At 41.0% G+C, this 19,952-nt stretch overlaps 1 protein-coding gene across 5 annotated transcripts in view; it reads right to left on the reverse strand.

Moving 5' to 3' along the window:
* The window catches only part of ATP8B (ATPase phospholipid transporting 8B), a 209,078-nt gene that overhangs the window by 83,639 nt on the left and 105,487 nt on the right, over positions 1–19,952 (reverse strand). For 3 of the 5 annotated variants that reach the window (XM_076203218.1, XM_076203217.1, XM_076203223.1), the window contains 2 exons: positions 13,571–14,933; positions 3,907–4,291 (listed from right to left, as the gene is read on the reverse strand). The exons of 1 other annotated variant lie outside the window; for it this stretch is intronic. In XM_076203218.1, the coding sequence (XP_076059333.1) occupies positions 3,907–4,291; positions 13,571–13,816 (631 nt within the window). In that variant the 5' untranslated portion in view covers positions 13,817–14,933. Of the gene's footprint in view, positions 1–3,906; positions 4,292–13,570; positions 14,934–19,952 lie in introns of those variants that run through there. One more of the 5 variants, XM_076203219.1, reaches the window with a different exon arrangement.

The raw sequence follows: 19,952 nt of genomic DNA on the forward strand, positions 1-19,952 counted from the left end.
TAAACATTCATAGCAGCACATTATATATTTGTTGAAAACCACTGGAAAACTAAGAGGCGTAATCTAAACGCTTTCGGCTATTAGGACATTTTCAGAGAATACACACATTTTGCAAAAGGTAACAAATAAGAAGAGCAAGAAAAGAGAGAAAGAGAGCGACCTCTCAGCCCGAGCTTTCTGGGAAATGACCCAGGGCCGTTCCAGGAGCTCCACGGTGTGCCAATTTATTAAAAAAAGAAGAAAAAAAAATCAATAACAAGACTACTAACTTGTGTAAATCGAAGCTAACACGTGATGTATTGCAAGCGAAAGTAGTTTTTTCGTAGTGTAAAAAAAAAAAAAAAAAAAAAAGGGGTGGGTGGGTGGGTTTGTCTCCTTTCTTCCCTTTGTCCTGATTAGTTGCCGCTAGTCGATTTCCTTCACCCCCGTGGCAGCCCCTTCTCGGGAGCAGGCCCAAGGGAATGCCACAGGGCTCTCCATCAACCCTGGCGAGTAACAATGAATGACAAACTACCGGGACAAGTAATTTATTGGTCGGAGAACCATCCCACATTTCCTCGATCTTTACTGCTCTGCTTTGTACAAAATAATGTCGGTATTAGGGGGGAGGGGGGAGAAGACGGGGGGGGGGAGTGGGTATTGAGTGCTTAAAAGGTACTACTTGGCCGGGGGGGGGGGTTTGGTTTTTTTATGGTATCTAGGGGGGGTGGCTTGTTTAGAGTACTTGGGGAGTGGGGGGAAGACGGGAGGGAGTGGGGGGAAGACGGGGGAATGGGGGTTGAGTGCTTATAAGGTACTACTTGGCCGGGGGTGGGTGGGGGGGTTGGCTTGTTCATGGTATTGGGGGGGCTTGGCTTGTTTATGGTATTTGGGGGGGTTGGCTTGTTTATGGTACTTGGGGGGGAAGACGGGGGGGTGGAAGTAGGGGTTGAGTGCTTATATGGTACTACTTAGCCGGGGCGGGAGGGACGACGGGGGGGGGGGTTGACTTGTTCCCGGTAAGAGTATGACCCGTTTCTTCCGTAACTTAAAGAGCTTGTGACCAATAACCAAAATAAATAGATAAAAAAAAGAGAGAGAGAGAGAGAGAGAGGGAGAGAGAGAGAGAGAGAGAGAGAGAGAGAGAGAGAGAGAGAGAGAGAGAGAGAGAGAGAGAGAGAGAGAGAGAGAGAGAGAGAGAGAGAGGGGGGGGGGAGAGAGGAAGAGAGAATTAGCGCCCACTGAAAGTCGAAAACCAAACCAGTATAAGACGATCAGAAGGACGACAGGGAGAAAGGACCCAGAGTAAAGAATTACCCACACACAGAGTCTCAACCCGACACGCTACTGATAAGGAGACGTCAATCCTCGCTTCGCTCGCAGCGAAGCGAGGACTGACGTCACAGACCAAATGACAAGACATCTTGTCATCGGAGTTGAATGGGTTAAGACAAAAACACTAAATAGTTCCTGGTGGCCAGATTTTCACCCAACAAGACGCTGAACGTCGATGAGTTTGTCTTGTTTCATGTGAAGCGTGATCCTAACTACATTTTCACGTGTACATGCACACGCAAACGCATATACACAATTTGCTAACTTAAAAAATTGGCTAAAATTGAAAGTTGTCAAAATTGCTATTTCTACCCAACGTCTTCCTATCTAGCTTTACGGGAAGAGTACAGTTTTGAAGAATAAAAATAATAATAAGAAGAAGAAGATTAAGAAGATTGAGAAAAAAAGTGTAGTTGTAGTCATTGGCGAGAGAGAGAGAGGCCAATGAACTGTGTCTGTGAGAGACAGATCCTAATACTGCTTTTTACACACAGTTCCACGAGGATGGAGGTCGCTTTATAAAAAAAAAAAAAAATAGTAGCAGTAGTAATAGTACTAGTAGTTGTGTTTGGTGTATTTTTAGGTAACGGAATTCCTACACTTGGGGAGGAGGAGGAGGAGGAGGAGGAGGAGGAGAAGGAAAAGGAGGAGGAGGAAGAGTAGAGGAAGAGGAGGAGGAGGAAGAGGAGGAGGAAGAGTAGGAGAAGGAGCAGAAGGAGGAGATGGCGGAGAAGAAGAAGAAGGAGGAGGGGGGATAAGGAGAAGGAGAAGGATAAGGAGGAGAAGAGGAGGAAGAGAAGGAAAGGTAGAGGAGGACGTGAAGGAGGAGGAGGAGGAGGAGGAGGAGGAGGAGGAGGAGGAGGAGGGGGAGGAGGAGGAGGAGAAGGAGGAGGAGGAGGAGAAGGAGGAGGATGAGGAGGAAAAAAGAGGCGATGGGGTAGTAGTCATGGTGAAGGTCGAGACGTCATGGTACATATTTCACTCCTAAACCCTCTTTCCTTTCTTACCCGAGGCTCTTCCCTTTAAATTCTACATGACCCATGTTCCGGCACACGTACACACACACACACAAGCCTAAGCTGGCGGTGACTCACGTGAAGTAAACAAGTGTTCAGCTGATCAGAGGCCGAAGCTGATCAAACGTCGCACGAGCGATTTCTTGGACCTTAAATCTCTGCCAAAATGGACCTCAACACTTGTGCGTTCGTGACCCAACAAATCTAGGGCTCATGTGCATCGCGACCCAGTTTCCGAGTGGTATATATAACATCATATAACGTGGGAAACTGTAATGTTTATAACACATTTGTAAATGTACACTTTAGACACACGATCGGAGAAATAATATCAGAAGTACAGGAGATCCGTATATTTCGACTACTACCTTCTGCTGAAGAGGATTTCAGATAGTAGTCGAAATATACAGTTTTCCTCTACTTCTGATATTGTTTCTCCGATAGTGGGTTTAAAGTGTACATCATATAACATGGTATATATATTATACAAATACATGCATAGTTCAAAAATATATATGCGTATGTATGCCTGCATATATAACATTATACAACATGGTATATATCATATACATATAAATGCATAGTTCATGAATACATGTGCGTATGTATGCCTCCATATATATCATATAACATGGTATATATACATATATACATTATATACATACATGCATTATACATACATGCAGAGTTCATAGATACATGTGTGTATGTATGCCTGGATATATATAGTATACACGATGTATACGCAACTTACAGAAGTTCGTCTTTCGTTAAGAATAAATGAATAAATATATAAAGCCTCAGAACGTATCAGGAACGGTTTAGCAAACTAACCTCTCTTGAACAATGATGTACTTTATTTCTGTCCAATTTAAAAATAAATGAATAAGTAAATACATAAAATAAAATATTAAAAAAAATCCATTTGGTCGAGTCCAACAGTGGAACCCCACAAAAAAAAAAAAAAAAAAAAAAAAAAAAAAAAAATATATATATATATATATATATATATATATATATATATATATATATATAATGATAATAATAATAATAATAATAACAATAATAATGATAATAATAATAATAATAATGGGGGAGAAAAAGTCAGTTCAAAATTTGTATTAGTGTATTAACCTGTGACCAATTTGGCCTTCTTATTTCCTACATCATTCCGCCTAACGCAAGACGATTTTATTCAATCAAAGAACCCTCAACTCTCCCAGGTCAACGTGTTATAGGCTCGTATCACACGAAACGACTTTTTGCCGAGCGCCGTCCACGACACGACGTCGTGGTTTCAACTAACCATGGATGTCTACGGACGCCTTTACACGTCACGACCACAACCCTGCGTGAAAGCGTCCTTAGCCACTCATGGTTATTTGAGACCACGACGTCGTGTCGTGGACGGCGCACGGCGAAAAGCCGATACGTGTGAAACGAGCCAAAGACATCGCTGACCATGACATGCTCCAAAATTATATTATTATTTTTGTCTACCGCCAGTCGACGGCATCTCTCCGAGGGAACCCTTTCCCCCGTCCACCTCGAGGTCGTCATGCAGTTCCACACTTACCGAAAGATCTGGAAGGTCTTGGGTACTGGGCGGCGGTGAAGAGTCCCAGAAGCGTCGTGTAGATCCCAGACTCTCCCGCTCGCCTTCTGTCGCCTTCCCGTCCTCCTCCTCCGCCTCCGGCACCTCCTCCTCGAGTCACAGTGCCAGCATACCCAGGCACAGGTCGGTTCGAGGCCGACGTCAACTTGTTGGTCCAGTTCCCCGTCTTCACGGGGTCGATGTCGGCGGTGATGGTCGTCGTGGTGCTCGAGGAGGAGGTCAAGGTGGCTCTCGAGTATTCGAGGAGGGCGTCCTCGTACGTCGGAACCTCGTCTTCGGTGGTCTCGTTCGGACCAAAGTTGAATCTGGGCGTCAACCGTTCTCCGAAGATGTTTTCCAAGGCCGTCTGTCGTTAGACAGGCGTGTTAGACGGATGTGTTAGACAGGCGGAGGTCTGGGGGCGTGAGGGGGGTCAACCCTCCCGTTTGCGGGTGAATTAGTGACTTTGCAAAAGGTGCCCGGATAAGCAATGGCGAACGCCTCGCCAAAATGGCGACAGTTTTATCGCCATTTCTGATATTACTCATGGGCGCCTTACAGAAAAAAAAAATCCGCCATGGTTAATCTAGCGTGAGATGCTCCAAATGCTAGTAAGCGCCTCGCCAAATAACGACTATTTATCATGATTCTGGCGACGCAGCGAGCACTCGCTAGCAATAACGAGGTCCTTTACAAACAAATAAATGAATAAACTACATAAATGAACAAAGTAATTAATATATGAATAAATCAATAAAATCGATGTATAGTAACCTATTGCATCTTAAAAAAAAAAAAAATCCATTGTGTGCGCTCGCTAGCAGTATTGAAGGATTTTCACAACAAATCTCAGTTCTGGTTGAAGTTACCAGAGACGCTCGCGCATGCTAACAAGCGCCTTGCCAAAATGTCTAATCTATTAAGCCCCATATAAGTCCCGTAGATCCTATTCTGATTAACTCCACATGATTCTATTCAGATGGTAACTCTGGACCTTTGAGGGTTAAAGAATAGATTCGATTACTCCACCAAATACCAACGTTACTTGTAGTTGTGTTCTGTCTAAAGCCCCGGTCACACTGTCTCGATTCAAGTGAGTTCGTTTGATTACAAACGACTTCGTTTACATTTTATTTTTATTTTTCGAATCTTCAAAGGTCATATTAACTTTGCGTCATTTGTTGAGAAGCTGAATTACGAAGTAAGTGAAATTAAACCTATACGAATATCAGACACATTGTTGAAATGTTCTACGAGAAATCTAGAATTTTGTAGGCGAAGTCGTCTTCCAGATTTTCAAATTCAAAACACATGACAAGAATCGTGACAGCGTGACTGGGGCTTATGACTATCACAAGAAGCCAACGACCACAATTCAACAATTTATTTATTTATTTATTTTTATTTTATTTATTATTTATTTTAAGGGAAACTCTGTTGGTCGAAGGTTGGGTTAGTATTCGACGGTGGGGACTACAACAACCACTGGTAAGTTAAAGAATCCTTCGCACCAAAGAACCCAAACCCTTATATCAGGTGGACCATGTTAGTTAAAATTTACGCTAGAACTTTTCACACACACACACACACACACACACACACACACACACACACACACACACACACACACAAACTTATTAAAGTGGGATAGAAGAAAAACCAGAGGACATGAAAAGAAACTTAAAAAGGATAGTTACAGAAGAGATCTGAAAAAGAATAGCTTCCCACACAGAGTGATAGATATCTGGAACAAACTGAATGAAGAAACAGCGAGTACAAAAACTATACAAGAATATAAGATCAAACTGGATGCTGAAAAATACTAAAGCGGTCACTACGAGCAAAGCTCTCTTCCCGTAAAATACAACGTTGGCAACGTTTCTTCAGATTCGGTCAAACACTACAGGAGAAAGGAGTACTAACGTAACGTGAGGGTTGGTTTCTGACACTGAAATAAGAATTCTTGAAACGAGCCCAATTCGGTAAATATCTAATCCTAGAACTCTATACAGGACTTAATTAACTCTCCTTCTGACGTGGAAAGACCTCTCCCAGTGTGTTTATACATATTTTCATTTCTGTCTTTGAGAGTTATGAATTGTCATCGAATGGATCTTGTTGTGTGTTTTCATACACACAAATCACACGGAATGAGGCTATTATTCATTTCATGAGAAGATCAATAACAAATAATGACACCATTTTCTGTAAAATGCGCGTAAGATCACCTAATAAATCCTGTCAGTAATAGAGCGACATAGGAAAATAGACTAGTTTTATCTATTTCTATTTATTGTTGGTTTACTTAATTTGTTGACAAGTGATACTACGGTGAGGTCCATACAGAGGTTGTGTATTCTCTCACGGGATAGACCGGCGGTCCTGATGGGGACCCCCAAGGGGCAAAGAGGGGCCAGATGACTCGGGCAAGGACCGGAAGCCGAACATTTTCCACTATTCGAACGTAGAATGTCATCTTCTTTTCTTGTTAGATTTATCTGGCTTACTGACTTATCTACAACAGATACCGGCGATTTTCGTGAATATAGCCAATGAAACGAATGAAATTCTTCTAACGTTTAAAGAGGAAAGACCTAAGGAATCCCTCTCCTTGAGACCAAACGCCAATTAATTACGACACAGTTCCTCATATACTAACGACTCTAAACCTTTCATTACAATTATCACAAATAATAACCAACGATAATTACTATCATCATGATCTATATATTTTCTTTGTTTTTCTCCACACGGGGGGGGGGGGGGTTGCTTGTGCAACAATGAATACATGAATGAAAAAAATAATAGGTGGACAATTAAATACATAAACACCTCTTCACGCGACTTAACTAATGACGGTTTAAGAAACCAAACCAAGCCTAACGCCTAACTCTGATCACCTCGTTTGAATTCCGATGGGAGAAGTTTAGGAGCATAATACGCAAGGAGGCGCTGAGGAGCTGCAACCGAAGTCATTCCCTTTGCTCAATGTGCTTCGACTGCTAGTCCTTACCACGACGAAAAAAGTTAACTTAGTCTATCAAAGCCTCTTTGACATAGGGCTAGTCTAGTGGTCTCTAGTGCTGGCGACTTGTAACTTACCCCTCTACTTGCCTAATGTCAACGGAAAGCTAGTTAACTTGCCTCCCAACTATCCTAGTGTGAACACTTACTTGCGGGGCAAATTAACTTGCATCTACTACTAGAGGCTGCTAAACTAACCCCGTGTCGACGAGGCTTTAGTTAAACCAGTTAGGTTACATCAGGTTTAACACACCTCCCACCGCAATCTGCCCTTGCGACATAGTTAACGAGCGTTGTTAAACTGTTCAACATGAACTAGACAGTAGGTAACCACCTGCACCACTGACACCGTACCCCGTTTTCTGTGAACCAAACGTTGACGTCATTTAGGGCTAGGAGTGACCGAGCCCACCTTCTCTCGGGCTCGATTGTCGAGTGACCTAAATCGCCTGATATTTGTCTGGGTAATGACCCATCAAACAAATTGACATTTTGATGAGATTAACGCGAGTACCCACATTAACTACACACATACACATACATACTTGTATGCATGCATACATACACACACACAAGGTCTGATTATTTCATATATCACTACAACTAGTGATTTGTTTCATTATATATATATATATACATATTATATATACATATATATATATATATATACACATACATACATATATTTGCAGAAACAACTGGGAAAATTAAATGGTGACCGAACTCTTTCGTCTATTTCAAGACATCTTCAAATGTACCTTTGAAGATGTCTTAGACAAAAACGTTCCGTCACCTTTTGATTTTCCCAGTGGTTTCTGCAAATATCGTTAATCACGCGTTTTTTATTATTCCTTTGCACACACACACACACACACACGCACAAACACAACCACACACACGTATATATATTTTGAAAGAAGGGGGAGATTCTCTCCGATCCTACGTTGTATCAAATACAACATTCAGACATTTTGTATTCTTTTTTATTCAAACTAGAATTCCTCCATCCGGGAGATATATATGCAAAGACAAGTTCTCTAAAATGTGCGGCGGTGTCTGCTAAAGAGGTATCATTAGAAATAAGTCTGGAATAATGTAAAACAAAAAACTGTCCATTTGCAAAACATGGGATAAATAAATAACACCGGACTCAAATACGAAGAACAGTCGTACCAATTATTGAAAAACAAAATAAAATAAAACGAACAAGATTTCAATAGCAAGGTATAATATACATTGTTAATCCCTCCCACCCACGTTCCTAACTCTCATGCCTTGCTTGGATGCGAGCTGACCTTTTGAAGGTTAGTGGAGGTTGTGGAGGGCGAGGGGGACTGGGGGAGGACAAGGAGCAAGGCGAAGGATTCCTTCGACAGCGAGCTCAGCAAAGTGAAATATTAACAGTCCGCTGGATGTCAAATTCGACTGGACCAATGGTCCTCAACTTGTGGTCCACGGAACCCTAGTGGGCCACGAAGGTCAATAAAAGGGGCCACCAACCGAAAGCCGCTAGCATTTAGTGGATGCAAAGCGATTAAATTTAGTGTTGGAGTCGTCTCCAGGATGTTAATAGAACAGCAATTCATAAGTGTATAGACTGATTTGGTAGGTCGCGAACTCCCCCCTATCAGGAAGCTGGGATGGTGTCTCTTATACATGACTTTGTAGCGTGGAGTTTAATGAACAATGCCCTTGGTCCAACTCGCTGGCGATAGGGCTTGAACTGCCGTCACCACAACCTCCGCCACAAACAGCGACGCACTAACCCGCTTGGCAGCGAACATCTGGTGTTATTAATAAAGCATACCAAATGTTGCAATTGTACATTTTTTCTCAATTCAATTACTATACTTCTTGTTCTTTGCATTCGATTCCAGTGTATTGTTTTTAACATTATTATTCTTGTTTCTCCTTAGTGCTTGCTGTTGATTGTTTCACTTACTATTTTCTCAATAATGACTGAGACAGTGCATTATAGTTCCACTATGCAAAAGAAATGTAGACAACTACGAATGCTGTAGCAACATGAATGATGTAACTTTAAAAGAATGAGTCTAGTAAGTGTAGCTGGAAAGTCGTATGGGATAGTGTTAATTGAAACGATTAGGAAAGTATCTGAGGGGGTAACGGGGGCCGAACACTTTGGGTTTTAAAGACGATGAGAGTGCATGGATCCAGTTTTTGTCGTAAAGGATATATGCGACAACGTCCTGGTGAAGAATACGGACGTCTTTTTGGGCTTTTATTGATTTGGAGAAGGTAAAGGACAGGGCTGACGGGAAGGCATTGTGGGATTTTTTAAAGTTTTTAATATTTTTTTAAGGATTTTTTTTTTTTTTTACTGGGAGTGGACCGGATGTACCGTACATGAGTCGGATTAAAGGGTTATCACACTGGGCTTCCACGAGCTCCATCAGCGACACAAGTTCGATCGAGTAGAAACGACTTCGGTTACAATATTTTATTTTTCAAATCTCCAAATATCAAATTATCTTTCCGTCATAAACAGCAAAGCTGAACGATAAACTAAGAGATTGTAAGTCGAATGTTAGAAACATTGTTGAAATGTTTTTAGAAACGACTTCGGTTACAATATTTTATTTTTCAAATCTCCAAATACCAAATTATCTTTCCGTCATAAACAGCAAAGCTGAACGATAAACTAAGAGATTGTAAGTCGAATGTTAGAAACATTGTTGAAATGTTTTTAGAAAAATTTAGATTTCTGTGAACGAAGTCATATTCTAGTTATTCAAACGGAGGTTGGAGGTAGGATGTCGGAGGAAAAATAGCTCAGTGTGATAGCCCATCAAAAGGATTTGGTGTTGAAGTCAGTCAAAAGTTTTTACTCGAACACAAGAGTTTGTCCTAGGGTAGGGCATGAGTAGATGGGGGAAATCTAGTTGGCTAAATACAGGAGGAAAGAATATAACTTCCAAAATGTTTTCGTACTTGATTCAAAGCGTGCGCACACACACACACACCTCACACACACACACACACACACACACACACACACACTAAAAAAAAAAAAAAAAATTCAACACGTTTTTATTCAACCAAGGGATGGTCCCATACCCCTCCTATCCCTAGTCGACGTCCCTCCCCCCTCCCACGCGGCTCAAAAACCACCTGAAATTAACCAGGATCAATTGCTCCATGCTTCGTCACCCTGGAGAGACTTCCGATACACGGGCATGTCAGGATATCGCGAAACTTATCTTATCGGATAAGAGGTTATCTGACAAGCTGTTAGAGAGAAGGTCTTTGTCGAGTTGTCACATTCTCGGGGAGACAAGAGACCAAAATCCACCAAAAGGGCTCGCTCATCATGACACGTGTTTTTCCCCCCTCCCCCTTTTTTATTTTTCATTTATTTATTCATCTGTCTATCTATTTATTTATCAGGATTGTGGTGCTGCTACTAGCCCGGACCTCAATCTCCCGGCGGTCCGGAACAAGTACACGTTTCCCTTGTAAAGTTCACAAGTTATTCAGACATTATGTACTTCCAAATAGGTTCTTTACTTGCATACATATATGCACGTACATATGCACACACGCACACACACACACACACTCACACACAGACACACACACACACACACACATAAATGTCTGGAACAAACTGGACGAAACAATAGTGTGTGCAAATTTGAACTATGGACGAATTTAGGAGTAAACTAAACACTGCGAGATACAAAGACGGGACACCACGAGCGTAACTCCCCTTCCCGTAAGATACAACTAGGTAAATACACACATACACACGCACACACACATACACACACACACACATTCCTCAGGGAGTCGAAATAAAATCTCCGTATTTCGTGTCTTAATATGACACATTTCGCTCTATTACGAAAATTCTCAAGTGCAAAATAATGGGGATACATGGTAATATATACAAATCTATACAGAAATGGTGGGGGCCACAAAATAACATTAAAGTTATGTTCGTGGAGCTCCGTCAGGTGCTTGCTGGATCGACCAATGTCCATATAAGGAAACTAGAGGGTCGTCCCTCTCTGTCAAGGTATTCAAATGGGTCAAGGGATTTAACAAGTGATGCAAGCAAGGTCATCATATTAAGGCAGCAGGGTAGTAATGGATTTAAATTAGACATTTACTTTCAAGAAGGAAATAGACATGAACTAATTCACAGAGTGGTTAATGAATGGCATAGAATTAGTAACCATGTAGTGAGCGCTGAAACTATTGGTTACTTTAAAAGAAGATTGGATAGCTTTATGTACGGGTATGATAGACGCTAATTGACATGGAACTGCCTAGTGTAGGCCTTATGGTCTCTATCAATCCCCTTCATTTTTATGTGCATATTGATGGTTGGAGTCTTCGCTGATATGAGAATTCTCCAGGATCTACACATGGTGCCTGTCATAAGCAGTCACTGATCTTTGTATTCTCAATAAGGATTTTCTTTATGTGAAAAGAGAACACAAGAACATAAGAATGGAGGAGACTGCAAAGGACCATAAGGCCTACAGTAGGCAGTTCAATCTCTCTTACCACCTTTCATCCGAACCCATAAAGTTATCTGATCTTTTAAAACATCAAGTTGTTTCAGCGCTCGCTAGATGTCACTTTGCTTGGGATGGAGCATTACACTTCTGACACCAAGTGCTTTAGACCCTGTGCAACGTTGCCACATCTTCGTCGGGTCATGCGTGGATCACTGTCAATGTGCTTGGGATGGAGCATTACACTTCTAACACCAAGTGCTTTAGACCTTGTGCAACGGTGCCACATCTTCGTCGGGTCATGCGTGGATCATATTCCTGAAGGGATCTAAACATGTGGCGTGAATAGTTTATCTCTTTCTGTTGCATGGTATGGGGATATTGAAACATTTCTCTAGCGTGCTAGCAATCCATGCAACAGTTACTATGGTCTTGGGAACACTTTGCCTGATAGTGATACTTCACGGAGGTAGTTGGAAATTGCAATGTGGTATTCAGGTCACACACGCGCGCGCGCGCGCACACACACACACACACACACACACACACACACACACACACACACACACACACACACACACACACCGCACTCGTGCGGTTCAACGGTGCAGTGGTATCGTTCTCGACCACTAATTTAGGAATCCGAGTTGGAGTAAAATAAATAAATAAATAAATGGTTGCACTGCGAGCCGGCACTTTGGTGTATTATTTATTATTATTATTATCATGATTATTATCTAATTCTATTCTATTTTATTTGTATGTGCGTGTGTACAAGATCAAAACATTACCCACATACAGGGACATACTCGTATACGAAATCTGAGCTCTCATCCGGGAGGGTAATACCAGTCGATCACGAGTCCAACACGTGATATAAAGGTGTCGAATCACACACACACACACACACGCAAAATCCAATTAAATAACAAAACTCTTCACAGCCAAACTACACAGAAAATACGGAAATAGCCCCCCGAAAAAAAAAAAAAAAAAAAAAAAAAAAAAAAAAAAAAAAATCTTAAAAAGTCATTTGTGTTAAAAGTGTCCTCAATCGAAAAGGGGGAAAGATCAGAGCCAATCAAACTTTCCGCTATCAGTTGGCGAACAATGCCCCCTTCCGTTCCGTGTGGCACTTTCCCTCTCAGTTCACCTGTCGCCAGACGATTTTATTCACCTCCACACTTGCGGCCACATTTGGCTGTTGCCCAGGGACCCCACGAGCATAGGATCCTCATGCCAATATCTTGATTCAATGTAAATAAATATATACTACATTATAAATATTTAATAGAAAATGATTGTGTTTTACGAAACACAACAATATCTATGTTGACGTGAGTTTGTAAATATCAAAATGGATATCTATTTCTATCGACTATTTTCCTTTTCATTCAAGATGTCTATGCTACTATTAAGACGGATTTCAGCAACTTTTTTTTTTGTGTGTGTGGGGGGGGAGGGGTTAAAACTCTAAAAAAGTGTATTGAAAACAGAATCCCCAACAAGACTGATACCTATTTACAATAACAATATCCTCAGTACTTTTTGGACCAGTGACAAATGTTGGTATATTTTGGTTCGAATTTTTCAGATATAATTAGATTACACATATTTTCTTTGTGTGGAAGAGGATTTTTTTTTTAACTTTAATCAGTTCTGGGATTTGAAAACTACAAATGAGAACATTTGGTGATCAGAAGCATCCTTTCATTGAGATTCCTCAACCATATTTTTTTGCCATTAAATATCATATTATATATATATATATATATATATATATATATGTATATATATATATATACATATATATACATATATATACACATATATATACATATATACACACACACACATATATACATATACACACACACACACACACACACACACACACACATATATATATATATATATATATATATATATATATATATACACACATATAAAATAGTAATAATAATCATCACCATCATGACAAATGACAAACCTTGGAAAATAGAAAGAATTAAGTATAGGCGTGCAAGTGGTCACTTCCCAAAGGGATGGTCACCACCTGCCCACCACCAGGTCCCCTTTCCCCCCACCCCCCACCCCCCGGGTCACCCGGACTACAACCGATCGACGACAACAATTACCTCGTGAGGGGATCGCCAATTTCGAACTGTGCTCCATCCTTTCCCATCGTCACCTTCAAGATCCCTCTTTCCGACTTTGAAGACCTCATCAAAGTTCCCAGATTTTTCCTCCTCTTCTTTCCCTCCTCCTCCTCCTCCTCCTCCTTCGTCGCCACTTCCTCCTCCTTGGTGGCGTCGCCGTGCGGTGCCGGACCTCCGGGCTTCCTCGTCCAACTGCAGAACCTCCAGCTCAAAGTCATCGTACATGCTGGTGGGAGGGCCATCCACGACTGTAGCAACCGGAGACTCCTAGTTCCTTCTCAGACTCCAGAAACTTTCCTGTCAGAGATCGAATGGCCTCTGCTGACGGAGACCTTCTGACCTAGGTCCACGGAGATTCCGTGACCTAAGCCGCCGGTGATCCTGTGACCTCGGCCGCCGAAGACCTCCTCGACTTAGCCAGAGATCGACTGACCCCTGAGTAGGAGACCTTCTGACCTCGTCTGCCAAAAATCCTGTGACCTAGTCCCCCGAAGATCCTGTGACCTAGGCCCCCGGAGATCCTGTGACCTAGGTCGCCGGAGATCTTGTGACCTCGGCTGCCGATGACCTCCTCGTCTTAGCCAGAGACCAACTGACCCCTGAGTAAGGAGATCTGACCCCGGTTGTTGGAGATCGACTCGAAGGTCGCGGAGGACTTTGGCGAGTTTCCTGTTGTTCCTGTTGGAGCTACAGACGATGAAGATGGTGGTGGGTGGCCCGGTGGCCCTGAGGCCGCACCCTGCTCGGGGCCGCTCGGGGGCTCCAAGACTGCGTCCAGAGGGAACAGGAACGTGTCATTTCTTGTGTCACAAACGTTCTAACCTGAGCATCTTCTGTTTCTTATATTTTTCCTCAAGTTTTCTGAATGATCAACGGAGTACTCACTTCACTTCCGTTTTGTTACAACTTCTTGTTAGAAGATTGTGCAAGATTAATACTTTTGTGTATATCTTTCTGTTTTCACTAATAATGATATTCCTGATATACTTTACTGTTTTCACAACCTTTCTGATTCGTATCCGGAGACTGAAGAAGCAGATATTGTCATTTTCTACTTCAAATCATTTCATCTTGTATTTTCTATTGTATTACTAGAAACGTTTATGTCGATCTTAAAACGATTCGGAATTCAATTTTCTGCGTTTCGAATGGTTTGCAACGTAAAACATTAGTCACTTGAACAACTAAACACATCTCACGACAGATTCATATACTCTTGAGTTCACGGCTTGTTATCTACGCGAAAAAGAAGACACTTATCGCGTTTCGGAAAATACATCACTATATTTCACTTTTAAAACAAATATTGTTCCGTTTTTCCTTATTAGCAATAAACACATTCCTGGAAGAAAATGTCACACTTGTATAAAATGCATGTCATGATCTAGATGTATAGATATGTATTTTTTGACTTGAGAGATACAGTCCCAAATCTGTTATAAACTCGTTCTCCACAAGCCATAGACTCCAGTAATTCAGGCCTTCGTTATTAGGAAAAAGATTCTCCAAAACTAAAGCGGGGAATTTTCACTCGAGGAAAAAAAAAAAATAAAAAAAAATAAATAAGGTCTTCGTTATTAGTAGAAAAGCTTCTGCCAAACTAAAGAAGGATAGAATTTTCACTCGAGGAAAAATAAAACGGAGTCGAGTTCGATTCTGAGCATAAGAGAAGGGCGGCCGTCGGGCCCTTCCTCTCCGAACTACGACAAAGGGAAAAAATGGGGAACTTGAAGCCTCGAATCGAAGAACTGGCGACTTCGAGCGACCAGGAGGTTCTCGACAGCGCGACCGAACTCCCGACTGCAAGCTTGGCTTCTGGGCCAATGCCATGACCAGTCACGGTGGTCAGACGATGGCACTCCCCCCGCATGCGCCTTCGAGGTGCACCACCCGAGGCGTTATTTAACCCTCTCAATACGGCGACGCACCTCGAGGGTCTTACCCTCCCCATCGACACAAGAAGACCACGACCAGACCAAAGATCGCGACGGTTCCCGGACTTCGCAGATGCCGAAGTCCTCGTCCATCGCGGCCCTTAGGTGACTAAAGTCGACTGGCACTGGAAGAACCCGAAGTGAAAAGAGTCTGTCGCCGACATGAAGGTGTCACTCGGACAAGAACAAAGAAGAGCGAAGAGAGCGTCTGGGCCAAACGTGACGTGTTGACAACTTCAAGGCAAAACTAAATTTCATATTATTACTGTTTTTACCTCTACTATTAATTCACTGCTACTATGAATATGTTACACACATAATAACATAACCCTGATATTTTTACCCCAAAACTCCACCTGCCTCGCAAACATTTAAGACATACCAAATTTCCAACACACACACACACACACACACACACACATATATATATATATATATAATGATTGTGTGTGTACATACTTGTATATGTATAAACATATGCACATGTGTGTATATATATATTATATACGATTGTGTGTGTACATACTTGTATATGTATAAGCATATGCACATGTGTATTATATATATATATATATAATATATTATATATATATATATATATATATATATATATATATATATATATATATATATATATAAGCAATTGTGTGAATATATGCAAAGCTCCGCAGCTGGGACTCGAACCCTCTCATGAACGACAGCTTATCACAAAGTATCGTCTTTCCTTTGTGATCAGCTGTCGCTCATACAAGAGTTCGAGTCTCAACGGCGGAGCTTGGCAATCAATACACACACACACACACACACACACACACACACATATATATATATATATATATATATATATATATATATATATATATATATATATATATATATATATTATACATATATATACATATATATATATATATATTATACACATAAACACACACACACAAACACACGTGTGTGTGCCTGGGCATGCGTGTTTTTATGTGCATGTATGTGTGTATGTATACATACTTCCCACATATTGGATTTCTCCACTACATGGGGGGGGGGGGGGCTTGCCACGCACCCTCTTCCGATGCCTGGTTTCATAACCCCATCAGATTCTATTATCAGATAAGAAAACATCTGCCCTTCGACGCCAAGATAAGACTCGAGCCTGGTGGCCCAAGACCAAACCTACGTGTGAAGAGCACTTTATTCCCCGCACGAGACGCAGTATGCGGTTTAGTACAACAATACAAGTGTCTAATTAAGTAGTGAATCAAAAGAAAATAGCGTGCGATCATTCAGGTAAGTATATGTTGCATTCGAATTTCGTACCGCCAAACGGAGCGCAGAAATGTGTGTGTGTGTGTGTGTGTGTGTGTGTGTGTGTGTGTGTGTGTGTGTGTGTGTGTGTGTGTGTGTGTGTGTGCAAGTGTGTGTGTCCAAGTGTGTGTGTGTGTGTGTCTGAAACTCCCAGGGTAAATGACAGTCACTGGTAGCCAGTGGATTCGAACCCGGGTCAATAAGTTGTAAAACGAGGTCAAAACAGACACGCCACAGCGGTCCCCTTCTCGCACTATCATGATCAAAATAAAAAGCGTCCAGTCTTTTTTTGTATATATATATATATATATATATATATATATATATATATATATATATATATATTATATACACACATCCGACATCCTTATGGAGATATTGATGAACATGACCTATCATTTTATAACTCACTGACATCATCTTAATCTAACCCGGTCAGTGTTAATCCCTTCCAAATTCTTTCTCGTTTTGGAAATAATCGACATCGTTCTCTTCTGCCAAGTCACGATCAACTGCTTTCGTCGCCTCGCAACATGAACTACTCAACATGTCTTCGGAGCAAATTTTTTGTGTCACCCTCGCTTCCCCGACAGGGTGGCACTCCTTGGCACCCGACGAGCGAGCTGGCTCAGTTGTTTGGCACTCGGTACGTAGCGAAACTGACAAAAAGAAAAATGAGAAGAAAAATAAGAAGAAAAAAAGAAGGTAAAGGAGAAGGAAGAGAAGAAGAATAAGAAGAAGAGGCACAAGAAGCTGAAGCGAAAGAAACACAAGAAGCAGAAGAAACAGTAGAAGGTGAAGAAGCAGAAGCAATAGAAAGAGAAACAAAAGAAGATTCATAAAAAAAACGAAAAACTAAAAAGCAGAAAAAGAATGAGCGGAAAAAAGACGAAAAAGGAGAAAAAAAGAAGAAGAAGCAGAAGAAGAAGAAGCAGAAGAAGAAGAAGAAGAAGAAGAAGAGAGAAGAAGAACAAAAGAAGAACAGGAACAAGAAGAAAAATATATAGGACGATTACATAATATAATTTGATACACCAGTCTACGGAATTAATCACCATTTTACAATATTGAACTATAAAAACCCACACTATTCAACGAGCAAGACAACATTTCCTTTACAGAGACTAGAGCATAAGAACTTCATGGGAATAAAAACAGTCAATAAAAGTACATCAGGGTTTCGAAGGAACTGGGTTACTAGGGCAATTGTGTTTGAGGCAACGTCGGAATCCATCGTTCGATGTTTATACATACTCAAACAGATCGGACATCAAGTATTTGTCATTTTCCGAAACAAATTGATACTTCCCTCTGGTCAATATAAAAACGCATGGTACATTAATACACATACATATATAAACACATACAGTAAATACATACCTAGACATCTATACATAAACACGTATATACACACTGTACACATTCCCTACATACACAAATATACATCTGTGTGTGTATGTGAGTGTGTATGTGAGTGTGTGCGTGTGTGCGCCAATCAGTGGACCGTCCCAAAGGAAGCAAACAGAATTATGGGAACCCTGACAGGTACAAAGCCATCCGTCACATTAATAAAGACTTGCTACCTATCCAGACAAAAAGGGCCCACGTACATACAGGCAATTGTACGTACACACACACACACACACACACACACACACACACAATGGACAACATATGATGATGTACAACTAGACCTACAAATGATACACTATATGACGACAAAAGGAACTATGAATCAGATTACAAAACATTGCATTAGACTTGCTACCTGTCCAGACAAAAAGGGCGCAAGTATATACAGGTACATGTACACACACGTACGCACGCACACACATACACATAATGGACAACATATGAAGATGTACAACTAGACTTACAAATAATACACTATATGACGGCAAAAGGAACCATGAATCATATTATAGAGTAGTACTCGTACATCAGACACTGGACTTCAAGATATTTTCAACGTTGGTATTTACAAAAAAGAAGAAGAAGAAGAAGAAGCAGTATGACACACAGCACCAGTATTGCAGAAGTCATCTTATATATGAACATACATACAAGGCAAGAAACGACGCGTCTCTGCCTTCTTCATTCCATAGGACACCTTACAAAACTCGGAAGAATCACCTTCAGAATGGTGCTCCAAAAACTAGTACCTTCACTTGCCACAATATCCAATCCCCCCAAACGCCCCAAGGAGGTGCCTAATGAAGGCCCAAATTAGAATTACCGGACAATAAAAAATTACTGTCGAGCCATCGTCGAGCTCCATTCTGTGTAATGCCACGACCCACGTAACACAAACTTAGAACCTTCGCGTCTTGTCCCACTCCCTGTGGTCTCTCCTCTCAACTTTCAACTCTTTCCGTTTGTTCCGTTGACGTTGATCTATTTTCATCTATCTATACATAATGTACAAACTACACATTTATTTTATATCATTTATCTGTTTTGTTATTATTTGTCCGTTTATTATTGTTTGATTCTTGTTTGTTATTGTTTGTATGTGAATTTGTTATCATTTACTATTTACCTGTTTGTTTGTTGTTTGACTGTACCTATGCATTCATTTTATTGATTGTTATTTGCTTTATTGTAGCTTTTATTTATTCATTTATCATTATTTTTTTTTCGCATCCGACCTTGATATGGACCAAAAGGTCTCTTGTCGGCATGCTCCGCCTTTGTACTCCTTTGAATTCAGTGACAGCGTCCCATAAGGTTTTACTCTACGTTTTAGAAGATTATCTCTGCAGTTACGCGAGTCGTAATTATCCTCAAGATCATAAGATGAAGAAATAGATGTATACGTTAACCAATCATACACATATCCATGTACACCTGTGTACATGTATACAAGCAAACCATAACGCGTGTATACATACGTTCACAATTATATATATATGAACAAATACTCAAGTACACGTGTGTGTGAGTGTGTGTGTGTGTGTGTGTGTGTGTGTGTGTGTGTGTGTGTGTGTGTGTGTGTGTGTGTGTGTACTAAACACACGTCATAACAAATTTGAACAGGTCCCAATGACCCTTTATACAGTCAGTACGATCACCCGACACATCCGATTCTCAATCGACAGCTAAAACTCATACCAGAACGCGAAGAA

Source organism: Oratosquilla oratoria, chromosome 19 (assembly GCF_046742065.1).
Source record: "Oratosquilla oratoria isolate Oo_2021 chromosome 19, ASM4674206v1, whole genome shotgun sequence".
NCBI lineage: Eukaryota > Metazoa > Arthropoda > Malacostraca > Stomatopoda > Squillidae > Oratosquilla > Oratosquilla oratoria.